The 25,539-nt window shown below is 38.7% G+C and overlaps 1 protein-coding gene across 1 annotated transcript in view; it reads left to right on the top strand.

Moving 5' to 3' along the window:
* Positions 1–25,539, top strand: part of fam98b (family with sequence similarity 98 member B) — a 42,090-nt gene that overhangs the window by 9,765 nt on the left and 6,786 nt on the right. The window contains exon 6 of the mRNA XM_059955681.1: positions 14,083–14,199. Within this exon, the coding sequence (XP_059811664.1) occupies positions 14,083–14,199 (117 nt within the window). The remainder of the gene's footprint in view (positions 1–14,082; positions 14,200–25,539) is intronic.

Genomic DNA, 25,539 nt, shown 5'->3' with positions numbered 1-25,539 from the left:
TGTGTTTTAGCGGACAGTGTTTAAAGAGTACAGGATCTACCAGTAAGAAGGAAGGACAAGGATGGCAGGATAAAGGATCTTAGAAAAATAAAGCATATATAATGTTAATGAAGTTAATATCAAATAGGGCTGTTGAGGATCATAGAATAAAACAGCTAGAAAAGAACTCGGGAAAGGAATTAGGAGAGCTGATGATAGGAACCTGTCCAACAGATATGAGTTTCTCACTGCCTGTGAAGATAGGAGTAGGACTGTAGGAAGGATGAGCAAGTGAACTGTAGCATCATGGTGCAGGGAGCCATTCAAGAGTGGGGGAGAGAAGAGAAATGTAGTTTTAATTGGGGATAGCATAGTCATAGGTTCAAGAGTCCCAAAGACTGTGTGGCCTGCCTGATGCCAGGTCAGACCACCTCATCTGACCTGCATTAATGTAGATAAGTCCCGAGTGCCTGATGGGATGTACTTCAGATTAAGAGAGATGCAAGATGTTGAGGCCTTGACCAAGATCTTAGTATCCTCTCTAGCAACAGATGAGCTCCCAGAGAACTGGTGACTAGCTAATGATGTTCAGTTATTCAAGAAGTAAGATGGGGATAACTTCAGTAATTAGAAGCTAGCAAGTCTCATGTCAGTGGTAGGGAAGCTATTGAAGAGGATTCTTAATTATGAGCATTTGGGCAACCCTGGCTCAATTAGGGATAGTGCAGGTGAAGTCATATCTTACTGATCTTTTCAAGGACATGACAGATGATTGATGAGCTGTGAATATTACTCATGTGGATTTTAGTAAGGTGTTTGACAAGGTTCCACAAGGGAAGTTCATTCAGAAGATTGAAGTGCAAGTGATTCATGATGACTTGGATGTTTGAATTTGGAATTGGCATGTTCATTGTGTAATGGTCACGGGTACTTGACTACTACCCCTGGACCACTGGTTGGAGGACCATGACTAGTGGTGTTCTGTAGGGGTTTATATTGACATCCCTGCTGTCTGTTTGTTTCTCTCTCTCACCATCACTTACCCTCTCTCACGACACACACACACACTGGTGAATGCTGTAGAATTTTCTCTATTTCTGCATAAGTATCATCTAAAATGTGAACAGATCTTCACTGAAGTCCTAAAGCTAGATAACGAAAACCCAATTAAATAAGTAATACAATAAACATTATACTTGTTCACTTATTTATTGAGAAAGATGATCCAATATTACATGTATTGGGGGGAAAGTATGTGAACCTCTGGGTAATGCCTTTTACAAAAGCAGTTTGGAGTTAGGTGTTCCTATCAGTGAGATGAGACTGGAAGTATGGGTTGTAGAGTTGCCCTGCCCTATGAAAAAAGACGCACAAAAACTTCTCAAGAAAGATTTATTTATATGCACAATCCCTTGATCAAAACAACTTTCAGAGGACCTGAGAAGTTTTGTAGAGATGCATGAAACTGGAAAGGGCTACAAAAGCATTTCTAAAGAACTGAGTGTTCATCAGTCCACACTAAGAGAAATTGTCTACAAATGGAGGGAACTCAGTACTGTTGCTACTCTCCCTAGGAGTGGACATTCTGCAAAGATCACACCAAGAGTACAATGTGCAATGCTGAAGGAGGTGAAAAAGAACCCAAGGGTAACAGCAAAAGATCGGTAGAAATCCCTAGAACCTGCTACAGTCTCTGTTCATGTGTCTACGATAAGAAATATACTGAACTAGAATGGTATTCATAGAAGGACACCATGAATGAATCCACTGCTCCACAAAAAAAGTGCTGCACCATGCAAGTTTACAAAAGGCCACCTGGATGTCCTACAACGCTTCTGAGACAATGTTCTGTGGACAGATGAGACAAAGTTGAACTTTTTGGCAGAAATGTTTTGCTATATTTGGAAGGAAGAGGGCACTGCACACCAACTCCAAAACCTCATCCCAACTGTGAAGCATGGTGGAAGGAGCATCATGGTTTGAGGACAGCTTGTAATCGTTGAGCGAACAATGCGTTCACAATTGTTATCAAGGCGTTTTACAGGAGAATGTCAGGGTAGCAGTCTGTCACCTGAAGCTTAATAGAAGTTGGATTATGCAACAAGACGATGCAAAAGGCAAGAGTAAATCAAAATCAGAATGGTTTAAAAAGTAAAAAATTCATAGTTTAGAATGGCTGAGTCAAAGTCCTGACCTTATTCTTATAGAAATGTGGAAGGACCTGAAGCAAGCAGTTTATGCAAGGAAGTCCTCCATCATCCCAGAGTTGAAGTGGTTTTGTAAGGAGGAATGGCCTAAAATTCTTCTAAGCTGATGTGCAGAACAGATTAACGGTTACTGGAAACATTTGGTTGAAGTTATTGCTGTACAACAGGATCACACCGTTCACTGAAAAAATACACACTTTATGTTTATGTACTTCTACATACAAGGTTACATAATTTTCCCAACAAATACATGTAATATTGTATAATTTTTCCTCAATAAATAAACATACAATGTGTATGTTACTAATTTAATTGGGTTCTCATATAGTTTTAGGTTTTACATGAAGCTCTGATCACCTTTTAGATCATATTTATGCAAAAATAAAGAGATTTCTACAGGGTTCACAAGCCTTCTACCACCAATGTAAATGACTTGGGTGAAAAGGTGTATGGGTGGTTAGTAAGTTCACATTTGATACAAAGATTGGTAGTGTTGTGGATAGTATAGAAAATTGTTAAGGGATGCAGCTGAATATAGGTCATTTGCAGATATGGGTGGAGAAATGGCAGATAGGGTTTAATCAAGCCAAAGGTAATGTGTTGCACTTTAGAAGATTGATGTGAAGGGATAGTACGTAGGTAATGGCAGGATCATTAACAGTGTTGATATGAAGGGACCAATACATAATTTTATGTATTTTACTGTATTACAGCAGAAAAACATGCTTCGTGACATATGTGAATGATATAAACCCGATTCTGATATGGGTTTCTATTGTGAACTGGGAGTGGGAAGGGTGTAGAGAACTGTGTATATAACTTTTACACAGTACTGTAGTGGGGTGCACAAATTAATAGGGTAGTAAAGGTGGTGTATGATATGCTTGCCTTTGTTACTCATGGGATCAAGATCAACAGTCAGGAAGTTCTGATTGCTCCATTATAGATAGGATGGAGAGGTTTTGGAGAAAGTGCAGAATAGGTTTACCAGGATGCCTCAGTTAGATGGTATGTGCTATGAGCAGAGGTTGGATAAACTTAGGTTGTTTTTTGTGGAGCAGCTGAGGGTGGAACACCTGACTGAAGTTTAATTTTTTATATATTTCAAAAAAACATTATTGATAATTTAAAAATACAAATAAAAGATTTATTTTACATTCATGTCTTTATATTCAGTAGTGATTTTTTTTTAAAACACCATAATACAAGGCTCCCTCAGGTGATGCACCCTTTCATTATTTGATAGGTTCCCTCTCCCCTCTCAGCCCCTCCATGTGTAACAGTAGAAGGAGCCTTGACTGTGGTCCTAGCCCACAGAACCATTGATTTCCCTTAGAGACTTCTCACTGTGCTGGAAGACCAACAGGTTTTGGGCAGAATAAAAGGCACTTTTCAATTTAATGACCTTCCAGAAGCACTGGATGACTGTCTCAGTGTGTGGCTCCTGGGAATAGCTTGCAGATCAGAGACTTCTCTGTTATACTGCACATCTGCTGGGAATGAACTGAAGTAAAGACCCTTGCATCCTTCTCCTTACCCTCTTCACAAAAGCTCAATCTGCAAAGAGGTGGCTGAGCATCTCAACACAGAAGACCCTTGGAGCTGTGTACCAAGTCCCCTCTACTGCCTGTATGCCCATGACTGTATCGCCACCCACAGCTCTAATCTAATTAAATTTGCCAACGACACTACATTGATTGGCCTTATCTCAAACAATAACGAGGTGGCCTACAGAGAAGAAGTCATCTCTCTGACACAGTGTTGTCAAGAAAAAAACCTCTCCCTTAACGTCGCAAGAACTAAAGAGCTGGTTGTGGATTACAGGAGGAATGGAGGCAGGCTAACCCCTATTGACACCAATGGATCTGGGGTTGAGAGAGTAAACAGCTTTAAGTTTCTCAGCATCCACATCACTGAGGATCTCATGCAGTCTGTACACACCAGCTGTGTGGTGAAAAAGCCTCTTTCATCTCAGATGGTTGAGGCAGTTTGGTATGGACCCCCGAATCCTAAGAACTTTTTATAGGGGCACAATTGAGAGCATCCTGACTGGCTGCATCACTGCCTGGTATGGGAACTGTACCTCCCTTAATCCCAGGGTTCTACAGAGAGTGGTGTGGACAGCCCAGCACATCTGTAGTTGTGAACTTCCCATGATTCAGGACATTTACAAAGACAGATGTGAAAAAAGGGCCCAAAGGATCATTGGGGACCCAAGTCACCCCAACCACAATCTATTCCAGCTACTACCATCCGGGAAACTACTGTAGCATAAAAGCCAAGTCCAACCATCTCTGGGACAGTTTCTTCCACCAGGCCATCAGACTGATTATCTCATGCTGATTTGAGTGTATTTCTATGTTACATTGACTGTTCTATTTATTATAAATTACTATGATTGCACATTTAGACTGATACGTAACGTAAAGATTTTTGCTCTTCATGTATGTGAAGTTTGTAAGGAATAAAGTCAATTCAATCCCTTTGCTACTGTAGCTATCTTGAGGACAACGTGTTTTGGAAATAATGTGTCCTATCCAGAAAGGATTGGCATTTGAAAGTGGAATTGGTTTATTATTGTCACACTTACTGAGATACAGTGAGAAGCTTGTCTTGCATATTGTGTATATAGATCAGATCATTGCACAGTGAGCTGAAGTGCATAGAACCTAAAAATTTACAGCACATTACAGGCACTTTGGTCCACATTGTTGTGCTGAACACATAATCTACTCTAGAAATGGTCTAGAATTTCCATACTGCATAGTCCTCTATTTTTCTAAGCTCCATGTCCATATCCAAGAAGCTCTTAAAAGACCCTATTGTATCCACTTCCACCACCCCCTCCGGCAGTGCATTCCACGTACCCACCATTCTCTGTGTGAAACGCTTACCCCTGACGTCCCCTCGGTACCTATTTCCAGGCAACTTAAAACTATACCCCCTTGTGTTAGCTATTTCAGCCCTGGGAAAAAAGCCTCTGGCTATCCACATGATCAGTGCACCTCATCATCTTATACATCTCTATCAGGTCACCTCTCATAATCCGTTGCTCCAAGCAGAAAAAGCCAAGTATACTCAACCTATTCTCATAAGGTACACCCTCTAATCCAGGCAACATCCTTGTAAATCTCCTCTGCATTCTCTCTATAGTATCCACATCCTTCCTGTAGTGAGGTGACCAGAACTGAACACAGTACTCCAAATGGGGTCTGACCAAGGTCTTGTATAGCTGAACATTATCTCATGGCTCTTGAACTCAATACCACAATTGATGAATGCCAACATACCATATGCCTTCTTAAGAACGCTGTCAACCTACACAGCAGTTTGGGTGTTCTTTCGACACTCAAATCTCAGATCCTCCACACTACCAAGAGTCTCACCATTTATATATATTCTGTCTTCAAATTGGACCTGCCAAAATGAACCACTTCGTACTTATCTAGGTTGAGGTCCATCTGCCACTTCTCAGCCCAGTTCTGCATCCTATCGATGTTCTGCTGTAACCTTGTGTCATCAGCAAACTTAGTAACCCACCCCTCTACTTCTTCATCCAGGTCATTTATAAAAATCACAAAGAGGAGGGGTCCCAGAACAGATCCCTGCTGACACCCTGGTTACCAGCTTCCACGCGAATACAAACCATCTACAACCACCCTTTGCTTTCTGTTGGCAAGCCATTTCTGGATCCACAAAGCAATGTCTCCTTGGATCCCATGTCTCATTACTTTCTTTCTCTTTCTTTTTCAATCTTTTTATTGAGTTTCATATATAAAAAAAACATAACATAATAATGAATAGGTTATAAGTGCAATAGACTTGAAATTAAATTAATAATAAGATAACAATATCCTATTAAAATATCAACAGAAAAAAATAATACATTAATCAATCAAGCCTATAATAATTATATATGAAAAAATAAGAATAATCATCAAAAGAAAAAAAAATTAAAAATACAAGAAAAAATATATATTGAGAAAAAAAAACCACTAAACTAAACTAACATGGGCAATAATAACAGTTTATATGTATATGATAGTGTCAAAAACTCCGGAACTCCATACCAGAACAAGAATAAACAGAGAGGAGGTCTGGAAGAGGCCAAATTAATTCATATGAAAATGTCGAATGAACGGTCCCCAAGTTTCTTCAAATTTAATTGATGAGTCAAAAATAGTGCTTCTAATTTTTTCCAAGCTCAGATAAGAAATAGTTTGAGAGAACCACTGAAACATGGTAGGAGGATTTACTTCTTTCCAATTTTGTAATATAGACCTTCTGGCCATTAATGTTACAAAAGCAATCATTCGTCTAATTGAAGGGGAAAACTGATTACCATCCTCATTTGGTATACCAAAAATTGCAGTAATAAAATGTTGTAAATCGATATTCCAAATTGAGGAAATGGTAGCAAATATGTCCTTCCAATAGTTATATAAGGTGGGACATGACCAAAACATGTGGGTCAATGAAGCCACATCTGAATGACATCTGTCACATTGAGGGTTAATATGAGAATAGAATCGAGCAAGCTTATCTTTAGACATATGAGCTCTATGTACAATTTTAAATTGTATTAAAGCATGTTTAGCTTTAGAAGAAGAATTAACCATTTGTAAAATTTTTTCCCATTTTTCCGTTGATATATTATATTGAAGTTCTTTTTCCCATTCTTGTTTAATTCTACCTGATATTTCTGGTTGTATTGTAGCGGTGTGCTACACGCAGCGCTAAAATTACGACACGGAGTCGGTAACTGCAGTCGAAGGAAAAACTTTATTCGAAATCCTCAGCCTCACTTTTAAGCCTCCCTCAACCTGCCCCCCATGGCGCAGAGGCTCCAAAGCTCTGTGCTCACAAACCCCCGTAGGCTATCTAATTGTGAGCCGGTTCGGATGTGCCAGGAAATGGGTCGCCACAGCATCTTCATAATCATATTATAAATAAAAGCCACTAATCCCTTCTGACAAGGATTTAAGGTAAAAATCAAATCTGAAAAATCCATTGAAGTTGAATTGGGGAAGGATGGTAAAACTTTATGTAAAAAATTTCTGATTTGTAAATATCTAAAAAAAATTAGATTTAGGTAACTTAAATTTGTTGGAAAGTTGGTCGAAAGACATCAAACTACCTTCAAAAAAAAGATCACGAAAACATTTTATACCTTTCCTTTTCCATATGCTAAAAGCTTGATCTGTCAAAGAAAGTTTGAAAAAAAAATTAAGTAAAATAGGGCTATCAAGAACAAAGTTTTTCAAAGTAAAAAATTTACGAAATTGAAACCAAATTCGTAATGTATGTTTGACAACAGGGTTGGATATCTGTTTATTGAATTTAACTAAATCAGCAGGAAGAGAAGAACCAAGAACGGAGAATAGAGAATATCCTTGTGCCTCATTGCATTCTAAATTTACCCACTGTGGGCACAATGGTGAATCCAAATCTAATTTCCAATATATTAAGTTATGAATATTATTCGCCCAATAGTAAAATATAAAGTTAGATAAAGCTAAACCACCATCTTTTTTAGATTTTTGTAATTGCCTTTACTTAACCTGGGGTTTTTATTTTGCCACACAAATAAGGAAATTTTTGAATCAATGTTATCAAAAAAAGATTTAGGAATAAAAATTGGTAAAGCTTGAAATAAATATAAAAATTTCGGTAAAATCATCATTTTAATAGCATTAATCCGACCAACTAATGATAAGGATAAGGGAGACATCTTGTAGTAAGTTGTTGAATTTGATGGAGCATAGGTAAAAAATTCAGTCTAAATAAATCTTTATATTTCTTGGTAATTTTTATACCTAAGTAGATAAAGTTATCAGTAACAACTTTAAATGGTATCCTGTCTTTTCTTTCTTTCTTTCTTTTTCAATCTTTTTATTGAGTTTCATATAAATATAAAAAAACATAACATAATAATGAATAGGTTATGAATACAATAGACTTAAGATTACATTAATAATAGGATAATGATATCCTATTAAACATCAACAACAAAAAAGTACATTAATCAATCAAGTCTATATAATTATATATGAAAAAAAAACAAAACTAATCATCAAAAGAAAAAGAAAAAAAAATTAGAGATGTGTGAAAGAAAATATATATATGAAACAAACACTAAACTAAAACTAACATGGGCAATAATAACAGTTTATAAGTATATGATAGTGTCAAAGAACTCCGGAACTCCATACCTGAACAAGAATAAACAGGGTATCCTGTCATTCAATAAAGTTTGCGCGTTTAAAGGGAATAAATCACTCTTATCCAAGTTTAGTTTATGACCAGAAAAACTACCAAATTGAGCCAACAAGGATAAAATAGCGGGAATAGACCTGTCAGGATCAGAAATATATAACAACAAGTCATCAGCATAAAGTGATAACTTGTATAACTTCTCATTACGGGTAATACCAAAAATATTAGGAGATTCACGAATAGCAATGGCTAAAGGTTCTAATGCGATATTAAATAATAAAGGACTTAAGGGACAACCTTGTCTCGTACCATGAGATAATTGAAAAAAAGAGGATCTGTAATTATTTGTAAGAACAGAAGCAACAGGTTTATAATATATTAGTTTTCATTACTTTCTGAAGGAGCCTTGCATGGGGATCGTCAGGCTCGTAACGCACGACCTGCCCTTGACAAAGCCATGATGACTATCCCTAACCAGATTATGTCTCTCCAAAAGTTCATAAATACTGCTTCTCAAGATCTTCTTCAACAACTTGCCCACCACTAGGGTCAGACTCACTGGTCTATAATTTCCTGGAGTAGAGAGATAACCCCTTTCTTGACCAAGGAAACAACATTTGCATCCCTCCAATCTTTTACTTCTCCCGTCCCTATTGATGATACAAAGATCATTGCAAGAGGCTCAGCAATCTCCTGCCTCACTTCCCACATTAGCCTGGGGTATATCTCATCCAGATCCAGTGATTTATCTAATGCTTTCATGCTTTTCAAAAGTTCTAGCAGATCCTGTTTCTTAATGTCTGTATGCTCAAGCGTTCCAGTCTGCTGTAAACCATCCCCACAATTCCCAAGATTTATTTTAGAACAAGATAAATTAACAACCATAAGACTAGGAGGAGAATTAGGCCATTCAGGCCATTAACTTTGCTCTTCCATTCCATGATGGCTGATTTATTATGCCTCTCAACCCCTTTTTCCCCATAAGCTTTGATGCCCTGACAAATCAAGTACCTATCAACCTCCACTTTAACTATACCAAATGGCTTGGCCGCCACAGCTGTTTGTGGCAATGAATTCAACAGATTCAGTAATCTCTGGCTAAAGAAATTCCTTCTCATCTCTGTTCTAAATGGACATCTTTCTATTCTGAGGCTGAACTTCCCCACTGTTGGAAACATCCTCTCCACATCTGCTCTAATCTAGGCCTTTTAATATTCAATAGGTTTTAATGAGATCTTCCAACCCCACTCCATTTTCTTAACTCCAGCGTGCATAGGCCCAGAGCCATTAAATGCTTTTCATACGTTTACACTTTCATTCTTGTGAACTTGCTCTACTCTTTCCAATGCCAGCACATTTTCTTAGATAAGTCGCCCCAAAAACACACAATACTCCCAAGGGTGTTCTGACCAATGCCTTATAACCATATAACCATATAACAATCACAGCACGGAAACAGGCCATCTTGGCCCTCCTAGTCCGTGCCGAACCCTTAATCTCACCTAGTCCCACCTACCCGCACTCAGCCCATAACCCTCCACTCCTTTCCTGTCCATATACCTATCCAATTTTACCTTAAATGACACAACTGAACTGGCCTCTACTACTTCTACAGGAAGCTCATTCCACACAGCTATCACTCTTTGAGTAAAGAAATACCCCCTCGTGTTTCCCTTAAACTTCTGCCCCCTAACTCTCAAATCATGTCCTCTAGTTTGAATCTCCCCTCTCTCAATGGAAACAGCCTGTTCACGTCAACTCTGTCTATCCCTCTCAAAATTTTAAATACCTCGATCAAATCCCCCCTCAACCTTCTACGCTCCAATGAATAGAGACCTAACTTGTTCAACCTTTCTCTGTAACTTAATTGCTGAAACCCAGGTAACATCCTAGTAAATCGTCTCTGCACTCTCTCTAATTTATTGATATCTTTCCTATAATTCGGTAACCAGAACTGCACACAATATTCCAAATTTGGCCTTACCAATGCCTTGTACAACTTTAGCATTACATCCCAACCTCTGTACTCAATGCTTTGATTTATAAAGGCCAGCGTTCCAAAAGCCCTCTTCACCACCCTATCTACATGAGACTCCACTTTCAGGGAACTATGCACAGTTATTCCTAGATCTCTCTGTTCCTCTGCATTCCTCAATGCCCTACCATTTACTCTGTATGTTCTATTTGGATTATTCCTGCCAAAATGTAGAACCTCACACTTCTCAGCATTAAACTCCATCTGCCAACGTTCAGCCCATTCTTCTAACCGGCATAAATCTCCCTGCAAGCTTTGAAAATCCACCTCATTATCCACAACACCTCCTACCTTAGTAGTAGGTGTTATAATACTTCAGTATTACATCTTTGCTTTTATATTCTAGTCCTCTTGAAATGAATGCTAACATTGCATTTGCTTTCCTTACCACCAACTCAACCTGCAAGTTAGCCTTTAGGGAATCCTGCACAAGAATTCCCAAGTCCCTTTGTACCTCTGATTTTTGAACATTTTCCCTATTTACTAAAGTGTATGATCATACACATAGCCTCGCTATATTCCATTTGCTATTTCTTTGCCCATTCTCCCAATCTCATCCTTAATAATATACTTCAACATCTTTAAAACCACTACGGTCAGGCTAACTGGCCTATAATTTCCTTTCTTCTGCCTCCCTCTCTTCTTAAAGAGTGGAGTAACCTTTTCAATTTTCCAAAAGAATTGGAAATGACAATAAACTAGGCAAAGAAGAGTAGTAGCAAAACTTAAATGTGTAAAATGTGGAGTACTTCACCTAAATAGAAAGACACATATAACAGATTCATCAGTGAAATATCAAATGAAGATTTAAAACTTGGCAGAATCAATTTTAAACAGACCTGTGAGATGAGAGTTGCAAATGCCAAAACTAATAGGTATTGATCCACCAAGCTAGGACAGTGGAATATAACTGTAGAGTTAGTGTCCAAGCACTCAAAGTCTTTATCAGACCACAGATTGAATACATTGTCTAATTTTGAACACCCGAAAATAAAAGATATTCAAGCTCAGTGGCTATCTGGGTATAGCTGTTGTACTTTGCATTTATTGGCAAAGGAACAGTGGAAAGCAGTTGTTGCTCATCTCAAAAAGCAGTTCACAAATATTCAGCAGTTACAGAATGGAGACTTCTTTACTCGACTTCATTTGTATTTTTTTTTTAAGGGTAGCTGTAGAGTTTGTCAACTGACTGCAGCAGGAAGGCTGAACATCCATTCATTCAAATTGTAGAATTCATGGAAAAGGGAAACTGGGATATTTAGAAAGCAGAGAGTAAAATCATAGTTTTAAAAACAAAATAAAGATGGTGTCAAAGGCATCTGATTTAAGAAAGAAATGTGAATGATAAAAAAAAACTAACAAAGTTGACAGTTTGCTTCAGGTTGAGCTATTTTTCAGGGCTAGAGTTCAATAGCAATTTTAAAGTAATGTGTTATTAACACGATTCCCTTTGGCAGAAAAAGACAAAGCTTTTTATCTCCTTTTCTGTAATAATAGACAATTAATTTATGATCACCTCTGGAGCAATTCTTGTCCTGATTCTTTCAAAAGTAAATTATAACAGCATCAGGGTTCATTTGGGCTTTCATTTTTAATGGATACAAGCTATTTCTGCTCATTTTGCTGTTGTTATTTTAGCTGCTTCAGGGTGTTAAGTTGATTGCCTGTCCTTTCAGAGGCTTTAAGTAGTGAAGAGATTTAGAAATTTGGATTGGATGGGGCCCAAAAATTACTGATCCAAGTTATTCAAGATTATTAATGTGTAGATAAGATTAATCTACCATATTAGCTTGGAACTACAGAGATCTCCATCCAGAGCAAATAACCCTTATTCATTACCACTCTACATTCCTGAACTTTGCCTTTCTGTGCTGCAATGTCACTGTATTCACCCCAGCCTGTGTCTTAATATTGAGAGGCTACGTGAGCTGAGCCATGGGCAATTCATTGCTGCAGGGGCACCATTGAGGAAGAGAGGCTTGCCTAGTTTCCTGTCGCATCACTTTGCAGCCTGAGGAAAAGTCTTTGTAAAATGCAGGGGATTGTATTCATGTACAGTTGCAAGAAAAGGTTTGTGCACCCTTTACAATTCCTGTTTTTCCATATTAATTACTCATAAAATGTGGTCTAATCTTCATTGAAGTCAAACACAATCTTCCTAAATTAATACCAAAGAAACAAATATTTTTCTCGTCAATACAGACTACACCGTTTAAACAATCATAGTCTAGGTTCAAAAAATCTGTAAACCTCTGAAGTAATGCCTTCTACAAATGCTTTTTGGAGTCAGGTGTTCCAATCAATGAGATGAGATTGGAGGTGTGGTTTGTTTGTTTGATTTTTTTTATACATTTTCTACATAACTACAGATAAAAAAAAACCCAGATCAAAATGAAAGACATTGATACAGTGCAAAAATAAGCATACAATAACAATCTGATACAGAGAAAGATAATTGAAAAAGCACTCAAATTGAAGACAAGTAAAATTAGTGTCCTCCCCAAACCCCACAACACAAAACAAAAAAAGGAAACTCCAGACCACCCACAACACAATATAGAGAATATAAATCAGGACAATCAAACCCCCAAACTGTGAATACACTTAGCAACAGAAGATAATAATGCTTACTACCAAAAGAAAAGGAGCTGAAAGCAAGGGACTGAAAAAAAAACCTTAGTTAGGAGGAAGGTTATAACAGTACTCAATAAAAGGTCCCCAGAGCTTATGGAACTTTAAGTCCGAATTAAGAATTGAATAATGAATTTTTTCAAGGTCAAAGCAGGCCGTAATATCATTAAGCCATTGAGCATGCGTGGGCGGGGCAACATCTCTCCATCTAAGAAGGATTAAACGTCTAACCAGGAGAGAGGCAAATGATAATATTCGACACTTAGACGAACTCAGACGTAAATCTTGTCTCACCCCAGAAACCGAACAGAGCAATTAAAGGGTTTGGTTCTAGGTGGTGATTCAGAATATACGATAACGTTATAAAGACATCTTTCCAAAATTTCTCCAAGCTAGGACAAAACCAGTACATATGAATGAGTGAGGTGTGGTTTGTAAAGGCGCCCTGCCATATACATATTTTTTTTGAAAGGGACAAAGTCAGGTTACTGACGAGCCTGCTGTTCTCAAGAAAGATGGTGCACATTAGCATTTCTCAATCAAAACAATTTTCAGAATAAGAATTGTAGAGATGCATGAAGCGGGAAAACCTACAAAAGATACTAAACCTGAATGTTCATCAGTCCACAGTAAGAGAAATTGTCTGCAAATGGAGGAAATTCAGTGCTGGCTAGTTGGATAGGCAGTTAGATAGAGCTGAATGCCAGGCCAGATCAGCTAAGATCTTATTGAATGGCAGAGCAGGCTTGATGAACCAAGTGGCTTACTCCTCATATTTCTTATGTTCTAAAACCATAACTGTATCACAGGCCTCTTAAACGTTACCTTATTAGGATACAAAATCAGCTTGATATATTCTTGTTTAAGCTAATTATTCAAACAGAGTTTTTGAGTATTGCTTGGCTAAAATGGTTTTATCTAATCTAAACTAAGACGATCTGTAGAATATAAAATAATAAATTGATTTAATTCCATATGGGTAATAATTCACTTTTGCAAAATCTTTTTACACAGGAGAACCTTGTGGAGATAAATAAAGCTCTCACTAGTGAGTATGAGTGTCGCAGAAGGATGTTGATCAAACGTCTAGATGTGACTGTCCAGTCATTTGGCTGGTCTGACAAAGCCCAGGTAAGAATCAGAGTCTGAGGCATGAGATATATATAAATATATATATATATATATGTGTGTGTAGAGGAACTGTTTACTTTTGTAGCATGACTTAAAACCACCCTCGACATTTGACTTAATTCAATTTTAGATGTTAGGAATCTTTTTTTATATAGGAACACACACAACATGCTGGAAGAACTCAACAGGTCAGGCAGCATCTATGTAAGTGTAAAGATAGTTGATATTTCGAGCCGAGACCTTTTTCAGAACTAGGAAAGAAGGAGGAAGATGCCAGAACATAAAGATGGTTTGGGGGGGGGGGGGGGGGGATGGGGAGGCTAATTGAAAGGTGATAGGTGAAACATATAGTGGGTTGGGAAGGTAAAGGGCTGTAGGAGGAATCTGATAGGAGAGAAGAGTGGACCACAGGAGATGGGAAAGAGAAGAGCACCCAATGGGAAGTAATTGGCAGGTGTGAAGAGGTAAAAGGTCAGAATGGGGAATAGAGGAAGTGGGGAAAGGCGTAGTTTTCTGTTTACCTGAAGGGGCAATCAATATTCAAGCTGTCAGGTTGGAGGCTACCCAGACAGAATATGTGTTGCTCCTCTACCCTAAGGTTGGCCTCGTCTTGGCACAAGAGGAAGCCGTGGACCGACTCATCAGAATGGGAATGGGTATTAAAATATTTGGCCACTGGGAAGTCCGACTTGTGGCGGATGGTGCAGAAGTGCTCAACAAAAAAGTACCTGAATTTACGACCAGTTTCACCAATGTGGAGGAGGCTGCATCAGGAACACTGGACATGATAGACAACCCTAATAGATTTGCATGTGAAGTGTTGCCTCACCTGAAAGGACTGCCTGGAGTCCTGAATAGAGGTGAGAGTGGTGGTATGTGGGAGGTATAGCAGTTGGACTGCTTGCAAGGATAAATATCAGGAGGATTTATGGGGAAGGACGAATGGACAAGCGAATCGCTGAGGGAGCAATCCCTGTTTGGGGTGGGAGGGTTGATGGATGAGGTAAAGATATGTTTAGTGGTAGTATCCCTTTGGTGGAAGTTGCAGAGGATAATGTGTTGGAGCAGATACTGATAGGGTGATAGGTAAGGACAAATGACCTCCATCACTATTAAGGCGGTGGGAAGATGCGGTGAGCGCGGATGTACGGGAAATGGAAGTGATGCGAGTGAGAGCATCATCAATAGGAGACGGAGGGATACCCTGTTCTTTAAAGGAGGACGACATCCATGATGTCCTGGAACTAAAAGCCGTGTGCTGGGAACTGATGTGCAGAGGCAAAGAAAGTGAAAATGGAATAGCAATTTTATAGGAGATAGGATGGGAAGAGGTATAGTCAACATAACCATGGGAATCAGTAGGTTTATAAAAAGTACGTAGGTGCCAAATAAATGGTAGTAATGAGTCCAGGAATCCTTAACATAGAAACATAGAAATTATTACTAAACAATGCAGTGGTTTAATTATTGAAATACGTACATTTCTTAAGTGTTTTGTGTGCATAGAAAAGTAAAATATATACTATATACTAAGATAAACATTTGACTAACTGACACTAAATACCAGATGTACCTGTTCCGACTTAGAGAACTCATGGTACTTTTTCTCGATTCCCGATCTGTGGTAACCTATGCACATCCTCCCATATACTTTAAATCATTGCTAGATTACTTATAATACCTAATACAATGTAAATGCAATATAGATGTTATACTGTATTGTTTAAGGAATAATGAAAAGAAAAAGTAGTCTGTACATGCTCGAACAACAAGTGCTGGAGAGAGAACTTCTAGGTTTTCCATTCCACGGTTGGTTGAATCCACGCATACGGAATCCCCAGATAAGGAAGACTGACTGTATACAGGATCTGGGATCACTTTTTCCTGAAAGGGCATGAACAGTGTACTGAGTTTGAAAGTCTTGACCTTAAACACATTTTTCATTAGACAGGAAAAGATGTGATGAATACAATGGGGAATGTTATTCAGAAGTGGTCCCCAATATGGGGAAATAGTTCATGCTTTCCAAGACCTTGAAAAGGCTTTTATTATCAGAAGGCAGTCTGGTACAGCTGGGCCAAGTTGGCAGAAGACTTGTGTTCTGCACTTGTTTAGTGTCTTTAAGGCCCAATCTCTCATACTTCATTGCTTGATACTTGGCCTGTGAACATGCAAACTCTGGAACTGTCTGAACTGCAGTTGTTCGTGTTCGCCTGGTTCTGGAGCAGAGACAGCAAAGGCTAAACAATTTCCGTTTTGTTCTCTATATTAAGCTCCAATTCAATGGGAAGATTGCTGGTGAAATGCAGCATTGTGATGAAGAAGATTGAAAAAACTGCTGGGCAGTGATAGATTTGTGATTGGTATCAGTCACATTGAGTCTGGATCTATTGTGAATGAGCCCATTGGTTAATGTAACTGCTTGTCTGTCATGAGTAGCAGATGTAGCATGTGGATGAATATTCCATGGGTAATTTCATGAGTAAAACTTGAGGGATGTTCCACGGTCTGTTTTGATCGACAGAGTCAAAGGCTTTTGCCAGTGGAGATAAGCCTTGCTCCAATTGTGAACAGCCATCTCATTTTAAACAATTATGTGCAACAACTTTTGCTCTTTGAAATGAAGCACAGGACCAGATGGATAGCTCTTAAAGGGGTAAACCTGAGTGCTGCTCTGCAGTTGTAGCCCTGAACCAATGAAGCATACAACCAAAAGCAACCCTTTCTTTTAAGCCAAGTAAAAAATTCTAAATAGTTTTAAATGTTCATTTTAGAAAGAATTGGGGAAAAATCATATTCTCATAGGATTTCAATTAATATATCAATTGCTGATAAAAGTATATAAAATATTTATTTTCTTGTAAAGGTAATTTGCGCTATGGTAATCTTTCATATTATTAGCTAAATAATATAAACTAATGTATAATTGCCAGTTTTTTGAAGTGAGCACCACAGATGAAAAATGGTCAAATGTTGAGGATATCTGGTGGAACTGTATGTGTTGCAGCCTCCCCACTCCACCCCCCCCCCCCACTTCCCCACCCCATGAGAGACCGAATTGCCCTGCAGTAAATTATACATGTTACATTAAGCAGTGGATATTGTCTATTTGGACTTCAGTAAGGCCTTTGACAAGGTTCCGCACGAAAGGTTAGTTAGTAAGGCTCAGTCGTTAGGTATTAATATTGAAATAGTAAAATAGTAGTAAAACAGTGGCTAGATGGGAGATGCCAGAGAGTAGTGGTGGATAACTGTCAGGTTGGAGGCCGGTGACAAGAGGTGTGCCTCAGCGATCTGTATTGGGTCCAATGTTGTTTGTCATATACATTAATGATCTGGATGATGGGGTGGTAAATTGGATTAGTAAGTATGCAGATGATACTAAGGTAGGAGGTGTCTTGGATAATGAAGTAGGTTTTCAAAGCTTGCAGAGAGATTTAGGCCAGTTAGAAGAGTGGGCTGAACGATGGCAGATTGAGTTTAATGCTGATAAGTGTGAAGTGCTACACTTTGGTAGGAATAATCCAAATAGGACATACATGGTAAATGGTAGGGCATTGAGGAATGCAGTAGAACAGAGTGATCTAGGAATAATGGTGCATAGTTCCCTGAAGGTGGAATCTCATGTGGATAGGGTGGTGAAGAAAGCTTTTGGTTTGCTGGCCTTTATAAATCAGAGCATTGAGTATAGGAGTTGGGATGTAATGTTAAAATTGTACAAGGCATTGGTAAGGCTGAATTTGGAGTATTGTGTACAGTTCTGGTCATCAAATTATAGGAAAGATATCAACAAAATAAAGAGAGTACAGAGAAGGTTTACTAGAATGTTACCTGGGTTTCAGCACCATACAGGGAAAGGTTGAACAAGTTAGGTCTTTATTCTTTGGACCGTAGAAGCTTGAGGGGGGACTTGATAGAGGTTTTTAAAATAATGAGGGGGATAGATCGAGTTGATGTGGGTAGGCTTTTTCCATTGAGAGTAGGGGGATTCAAACAAGAGGACATGATGTGAGAGTTGGGGGCAAAAGTTTAAGGGTAACACAAGGGGGAATTTCTTTACTCAGAGAGTGGTAGCTGTGTGGAATGAGCTTCCAGTAGAAATGCTGGAGGCAGGTTCAGTATTGTCATTTAAAGTAAAATTGGATAGGTATATGGATAGGAAAGGAATGGAGGGTTATAGGCTCAGTGCGGGCCAGTGGGACTAGGTGAGTGTAAGCGTTGGCACGGACTTGAAGAGCCGAGATGGCCTGTTTCCGTGCTGTAATTGTCATATGGTTATATGTTACTTAAGCAGTTCCTCTGAAATGCTTGTTGACCTTTTGAGTTTTAGATATTCCTGAATCTCCTAACTCATGATGATTAATAGCACTATTTAAAGCATTGCTTATATATTGTGTAATGTGTTGTATTAAATTAAAAGGTTGCAGTGCCACTAGAAATGTACTCTATGCAGTATTCTAAAAGGCTCTTCAAGTAAGGCCAAGTGGGTAGTGCTCAGCAACAAAGAGATGATCAATTTGCTGTGCTGTACTGTAAGCTTCCTAATAGTCAGTGGGAGATAGGGGAGTAGATGTGTAAGCAAATTGCAGAGTGTTTGCAAGAATAATAGAGTTATAGTTATAGGAATATCCATTTTCCCAATGTTATCTGAGATCACCTTAGTATGAAAGGCTTAGACTGGAAATTTTAAACTGTGTTTGAGGAGCTTTTTGATTGTCCTATTATAGAGAGCGCAATACTGGATTGAAGATGGTGGCATGCTTGGACACAGCGGCCTCTATGGGGCGAAGCAAAGGTGTTAGTGTCTTTTTTAGATAGTTTTTTATGATCACAAGACCCTGCTAGACACCAAGAACTTCAAGTACTGAAGTTCCACCCCATCAGAGAGATAAGCTGGACGTGAAGACGTGTTACCACCTGCTACAGAAGGGCATCAGAGCCATTGCGCAAAAGTGGTGTGCAGTCTAACAGCGAGTGATTGTCTTGGATGTTTTTCTTGTGATCACAAGAACCTGTTCAGCATTGGTAATGTAGGGTACTGGCAGGTCTGATTCACTGGTTTATTGGGAGCTGTATGGCCTCGGTTGTAGGCAGTCTAGGCCTCATGCAGCAGTGTCTCCTGTTGCAGCCACACAAGAGAGGTGACACTGGTGCTGGTGTAGCGTGGCCTCCATGCTGGATTGGTCGTGGCCCCTCCCATCAGTGCTGCTCTTCAGTGTTTGCTCAGTGGAAGACAAGCTGGATTGTTTTCATCTGCAGATTGCTGCCGTCTTGTTCTTGCTAACAACATTTACGGCCTTGGGAACTTGGGCAATATATATATTTTTGTGTGACTGTTTGTTTACTGCTAATGCATTTGTCTTGTGCTGTATATGACCGTTGGTACTGTGGTTTGCACCTTATCCCCGGAGGAATGCTGTTTTGTTTGGCTGTATCTATGGGTATTCATGTGTGATTGAATGACAATTAAACTTGAACTTGACAAAGCCAATTTTCATATCTTCACTAAGGTTGCGAATGATGCCTGCTACATTCACATCCAAATCATTAATGTATATAATGAATATAAATAATAGAAGCTGTTAGAAATCTTCATCTTTTGCCATTTGGCTTAAGTGGAGTTGCTGGAAATCTGAAACAACATAAGAAATACTCAGCAATACTTAGTAAAAGAACGCTTGGGAGGCAGTGATCATAATATGATAGAATTCACCCTGCAGTTGGAGAGGGAATAGATAAAGTCAGATGTATTAGTATTACAGTGGATTAAAAGGAATTATAGAAGCATGAGAGAGGAGTTGGGCAAAGTTGATTAGAAAGGGACAGTAGCAGAGATGATAGAACAGCAATGGTTGGAGTTTCTGGGGGCAATTTGGAAGGTGCAGAATAGATTTGTTCTGAAGATGAAGGATTATTCTAAAGGGAGGCTGGCACAACTATGACAGACACAGAAGTCAAAGATGGCATAAAAGCAAAAAAGAGGGTATATAATATAGCAAAAATTTGTGGGAAGTTAGAGGATTGGGAATCTTTTAAAAACCAACAGAAGGCAACTAAAGAAACCATAAGGAGAGAAAAGATGAAATATGAAGTTAGGGATAATAGGAAATATGGCCACAAACATTATGCCATTTCGGCTTACAAAAGGTTTCATAGGAACAGTCTACTTTCGGATAGCGGGGAAAACCTGTATTGGACACTAGAAAAGAGGTGCTGCTTTTCACATTATATGTCAACGATTTAGATAATGGATTGATGGCTTTGTGGCCAAGTTTTCAGGAAATATGAATAGGGAGTTAGATATGGCCCTTGTGGCTAAAGGGATCGGGGGTATGGAGAAAAAGCAGGTACAGAGTTCTGAGTTGGATGATCAGCCATGACCATACTGAATGGCGGTGCAGGCTCGAAGAGCCAAATGGCCTACTCCACCTATTTTCTATGTTTCTATGAAGGTAAGCTAGCCAATAATATAAAAGTGGATACCAAAAGTTTTTTCAAATACAGTATGTAAAGTGTAAAAGAGAAGCAAGAGTAGATTCAGGTGTCCCCCACTTTACGGAAGTTCGCTTTACGCCACTTTGCTTTTACGAAAGACCTAGATTCGTATCTGTTTTTGCTAACCAAAAGAAATCCGAAGAGGATTTTCGCCTCTACAAGAAAAGGTGCTTGTTTTAAACTTGTGTTTACCCTGAGAAAGACTACCATAACCGTGAAGCCTTGCACAGGCAGGTGTGTGCGCATGCGTGTACGTGCCAGTATTTTTCTACAGATCACTTTTGGCTAAATCTGCCCGATTCTGGTAAGTGAAACTACACTGTACATACATTATTTCTACTTTATATAAGCTGTGTATTTATCATATCATTCCTGCTTTTACTATATGTTAGTGTTATTTTAGGTTTTATGTGCTATTAGGTATGATTTGGTAGGTTATTTTTTGGGTCTGGGAACGCTCGAAAAATTTTCCCATATAATTTGATGGTAATTGCTTCTTTGCTTTATCCCATTTCGGCTTACAAAAGGCTTAATAGGAACAATCTACTTTCGGATAGCGGGGAAAACCTGTATTGGACACTGGAAAAGAAGGGCTGCTTTTCACATTATATGTCAACTATTTACATAATAGATTGATGGCTTTGTGGCCAAGTTTTCAGATAACACAAAGATGAGTGGAGGGGCAGGTAGTGTTGAGGAAACTGCGACTCTGCGGAAGAACTTGGATAGATTTAGCGAATGGTCAAAGAAGAGGCAGATGGAGTAAAAGCATAGATTATTTTCTAAACGGAGAAAAAAATGAAAGGGATGTGATGCTGAGGCTTTATAAGGCTTTGGTCAGATTGCACTTTGCGAGGGGAAGGGGTGATGCTTTGCTGCTAATGCATGGGAGGGGGGAGGGGCCTTTGTGTTCTAATACTTTTCTGTCGTTCATTCTTTGGTGTTTTCTTCTGTTTTGTAGATGTCTGCAAAGAGTAAAAGTTCAGATTGTAATTCAGACATTCAGTGGGGAGAGAGAAGCAGTTAACTTCTCATTATTTGATATATGAGCTCTGTTTCTCTCTCTCCATAGTTTATTCTAATGTTTGTTCTGTTACTAAGTGTCTAAATGTGGTGTAAATCTGTCCAAACCTCGAATCAGAATTTAGCTTCTTTTGTTTCCCTGTTTGTAAAGATAATCTCTTAATTAATTTACGTTTTCTATTTAGCACCTGGCTCAGCTTATGCCTTCTCCTCTGCAGTTATTGTTTTAACTGCTATTCTTCATTAGCTATTACTTCCGTGGTTTTCAAAATTTGCATTTTATTTTTACATTGCTTTTCTGAAAGTTGCCACTGTATAGCTCCACTACGTAAGTTTGATCCTAATTCTGGCGCTATCTGAAGATTTCTCATATTTTCCCTGTCACTGCATGATTTCCTGTACGTGTTCTGCTTTCCAACTTTGTGCCAAGTACAGGTTGGCTGTTAAGTGAATTGTTCACTATAAATTGCCCCTGGTGTAGACGGGTGGTAGAGATATTGGGGGAAACATGAAAGGATTCTTAATGGGCAAATCAGAAAGAATAGGGAAATAGTGGGAGATTGGGATTAATGACTTGCTCGGAGTGGCTGCTTCCTATGTTATGAGAATCTATCATCTTCATTTCTCCCTCCAGGGGTACAAAGATGTAATTTTCTCTCAAATCTGGAATTGGTTTCCCGACACTTGTGTGGTCAAATTGTCTTTGGTCTAACTTCTGCTTCAGCTCACAGTGTCAAGTGCACTTTAGTTATAGTTGCCAAGATTAACCCTGATCTGGAGTTCTTTATCTTCTACAATCCCAGTTCCACCATCCATACTATACAATTTGGACGAAGTGTTGTCCATGCTTATAGTGGTACTACTGTTCAGTAATGTTCCCATATATGCTCAATTGCTAATACAGTATATTACTAAAGGTTTAGTTACTTTTTAATAACTACTGCTAGTTTTCCAAGTTGCAGTTTCCACCTTATTTTTCTCATTTATTCTGTTGTACGGGAGAAGTACCTGTTCTGAAACTTATACCTTGCTGTATTACCTTTTAATATGCAGATTTTGTTTCATGCACATTGCTTGCAATTTATCCATCCTTAATTCTTCTTAAGGTGGTAGTGAATAAAGTTTCCTTCACTTTGCTGCTTACATAAATTGACCCAAGTGGTCCTCAGTTTTTACATTCACAAAAGGTTCCTATTTCCATCATTGCAAAGTTCTGATTTTATCTCCCTTACTGTATGACTCGATTGTGGAGATAAAATGGTGTCAACTCCAGCAGATTTGAAGCTGCCCGCATTTTATGTTAAGTCATGCTGTTAATTTCATTTAACCTTTAGTGACACGATGTATTAAGTACAAAAATAAGGATTGGAACAATGAATAGCCTTTAGTTATTAATATATTTATTTATTAACATGACTAAGTTATTTCCATTGTAACTAACAAGTTTTTCAAACTGGCATTTGAGGGTTGTGCAATTGTGCTTTGTTACAAAAACTCATTTGTTTCACTAATGGTCATCAGAAGAAATGTCTGCAAACAACTGATTGTGATTTTTAAACTCACGATATTGTGCTTAACTCTCAAATGTTTTGGAATAAGCAGCTCTGCTATCATTTAGTTCTTGAGAAATTAGGGGTGGCTAATTAATGTTGGCCTAAACTGAGTGCCAAAGCAAAGTAATATTTTGACAGTGGGAGTAGAAGATTAAGCTAGTGGTATTCAGAAATTCAATATATGTTTCATATCAGCATAAATCACGTTTGTTTTCTGTGCTTATTTTTGATGGCAATATAACCATATAACCATATAACAATCATAGCACGGAAACAGGCCATCTTGGCCCTCCTAGTCCGTGCCGAACCCTTAATCTCACCTAGTCCCACCTACCCGCACTCAGCCCATAACCCTCCACTCCTTTCCTGTCCATATACCTATCCAATTTTACCTTAAATGACACAACTGAACTGGCCTCTACTACTTCTACAGGAAGCTCATTCCACACAGCTATCACTCTTTGAGTAAAGAAATACCCCCTCGTGTTTCCCTTAAACTTCTGCCCCCTAACTCTCAAATCATGTCCTCTAGTTTGAATCTCCCCTACTCTCAATGGAAACAGCCTGTTCACGTCAACTCTGTCTATCCCTCTCAAAATTTTAAATACCTCGATCAAATCCCCCCTCAACCTTCTACGCTCCAATGAATAGAGACCTAACTTGTTCAACCTTTCTCTGTAACTTAATTGCTGAAACCCAGGTAACATCCTAGTAAATCGTCTCTGCACTCTCTCTAATTTATTGATATCTTTCCTATAATTCGGTAACCAGAACTGCACACAATATTCCAAATTTGGCCTTACCAATGCCTTGTACAACATTACATCCCAACCTCTGTACTCAATGCTTTGATTTATAAAGGCCAGCGTTCCAAAAGCCCTCTTCACCACCCTATCTACATGAGACTCCACTTTCAGGGAACTATGCACAGTTATTCCTAGATCTCTCTGTTCCTCTGCATTCCTCAATGCCCTACCATTTACTCTGTATGTTCTATTTGGATTATTCCTGCCAAAATGTAGAACCTCGCACTTCTCAGCATTAAACTCCATCTGCCAACGTTCAGCCCATTCTTCTAACCGGCATAAATCTCCCTGCAAGCTTTGAAAATCCACCTCATTATCCACAACACCTCCTACCTTAGTATCATCGGCATACTTACTAATCCAATTTACCACCCCATCATCCAGATCATTTATGTATATTACAAACAACATTGGGCCCAAAACAGATCCCTGAGGCACCCCGCTAGTCACCGGCCTCCATCCCAATAAACAATTATCCACCACTACTCTCTGGCATCTCCCATCTAGCCACTGTTGAATCCATTTTATTACTCCAGCATTAATACCTAACGACTGAACCTTCTTAACTAACCTTCCATGTGGAACTTTGTCAAAGGCTTTGCTGAAGTCCATATAGACTACATCCACTGCCTTACCCTCGTCAACATTCCTCGTAACTTCTTCAAAAAATTCAATAAGGTTTGTCAAACATGACCTTCCACGCACAAATCCATGCTGGCTACTTCTAATCAGATCCTGTCTATCCAGATAATTATAAATACTATCTCTAAGAATACTTTCCATTAATTTACCCACAACTGATGTCAAACTGACAGGTCTATAATTGCTAGGCTTCCTTCTAGAACCCTTTTTAAACAATGAAACCACATGAGCAATACGCCAATCCTCCGGCACAATCCCCGTTTCTAATGACATATTAAAGATCTCCGTCAGAGCTCCTGCTATTTCTACACAAACTTCCCTCAAGGTCCTGGGGAATATCCTGTCAGGACCTGGAGATTTATCCACTTTTAAATTTCTTAAAAGCGCCAGTACCTCCACCTCTTTAATTGTCATAGGTTCCATAACTTCCTTACTTGTTTCCCACACCTTAGACAATTCAATATCCTTCTCCTTAGTGAATACCGAAGAGAAGAAATCATTCAAAATCTCTCCCATCTCCTTCGGTTCCACACATAGCTGACCACTCTGATTCTCTAAGGGGCCAATTTTATCCCTCACTATCCTCTTGCTTTTAATATAAATGTAGAAACCTTTCGGATTTACTTTCACCTTATTTGCCAAACCAACCTCGTATCTTCTTTTAGCTTTTCTAATCTCTTTCTTAAGATTCCTTTTACATTCTTTATATTCCTTGAGCAATTCCTTTACTCCATGCTGCCTATATCTATTGTAGACATCCCTCTTTTTCTGAACCAAATTTCTAATATCCCTTGAAAACCATGGTGCTCTCAAACCTTTAA

The sequence above is a fragment of the Hypanus sabinus genome, chromosome 2 (genome assembly GCF_030144855.1).
Source record: "Hypanus sabinus isolate sHypSab1 chromosome 2, sHypSab1.hap1, whole genome shotgun sequence".
NCBI classification, from domain to species: domain Eukaryota; kingdom Metazoa; phylum Chordata; class Chondrichthyes; order Myliobatiformes; family Dasyatidae; genus Hypanus; species Hypanus sabinus.
This window is presented reverse-complemented; position numbering and strand designations above follow the sequence as displayed.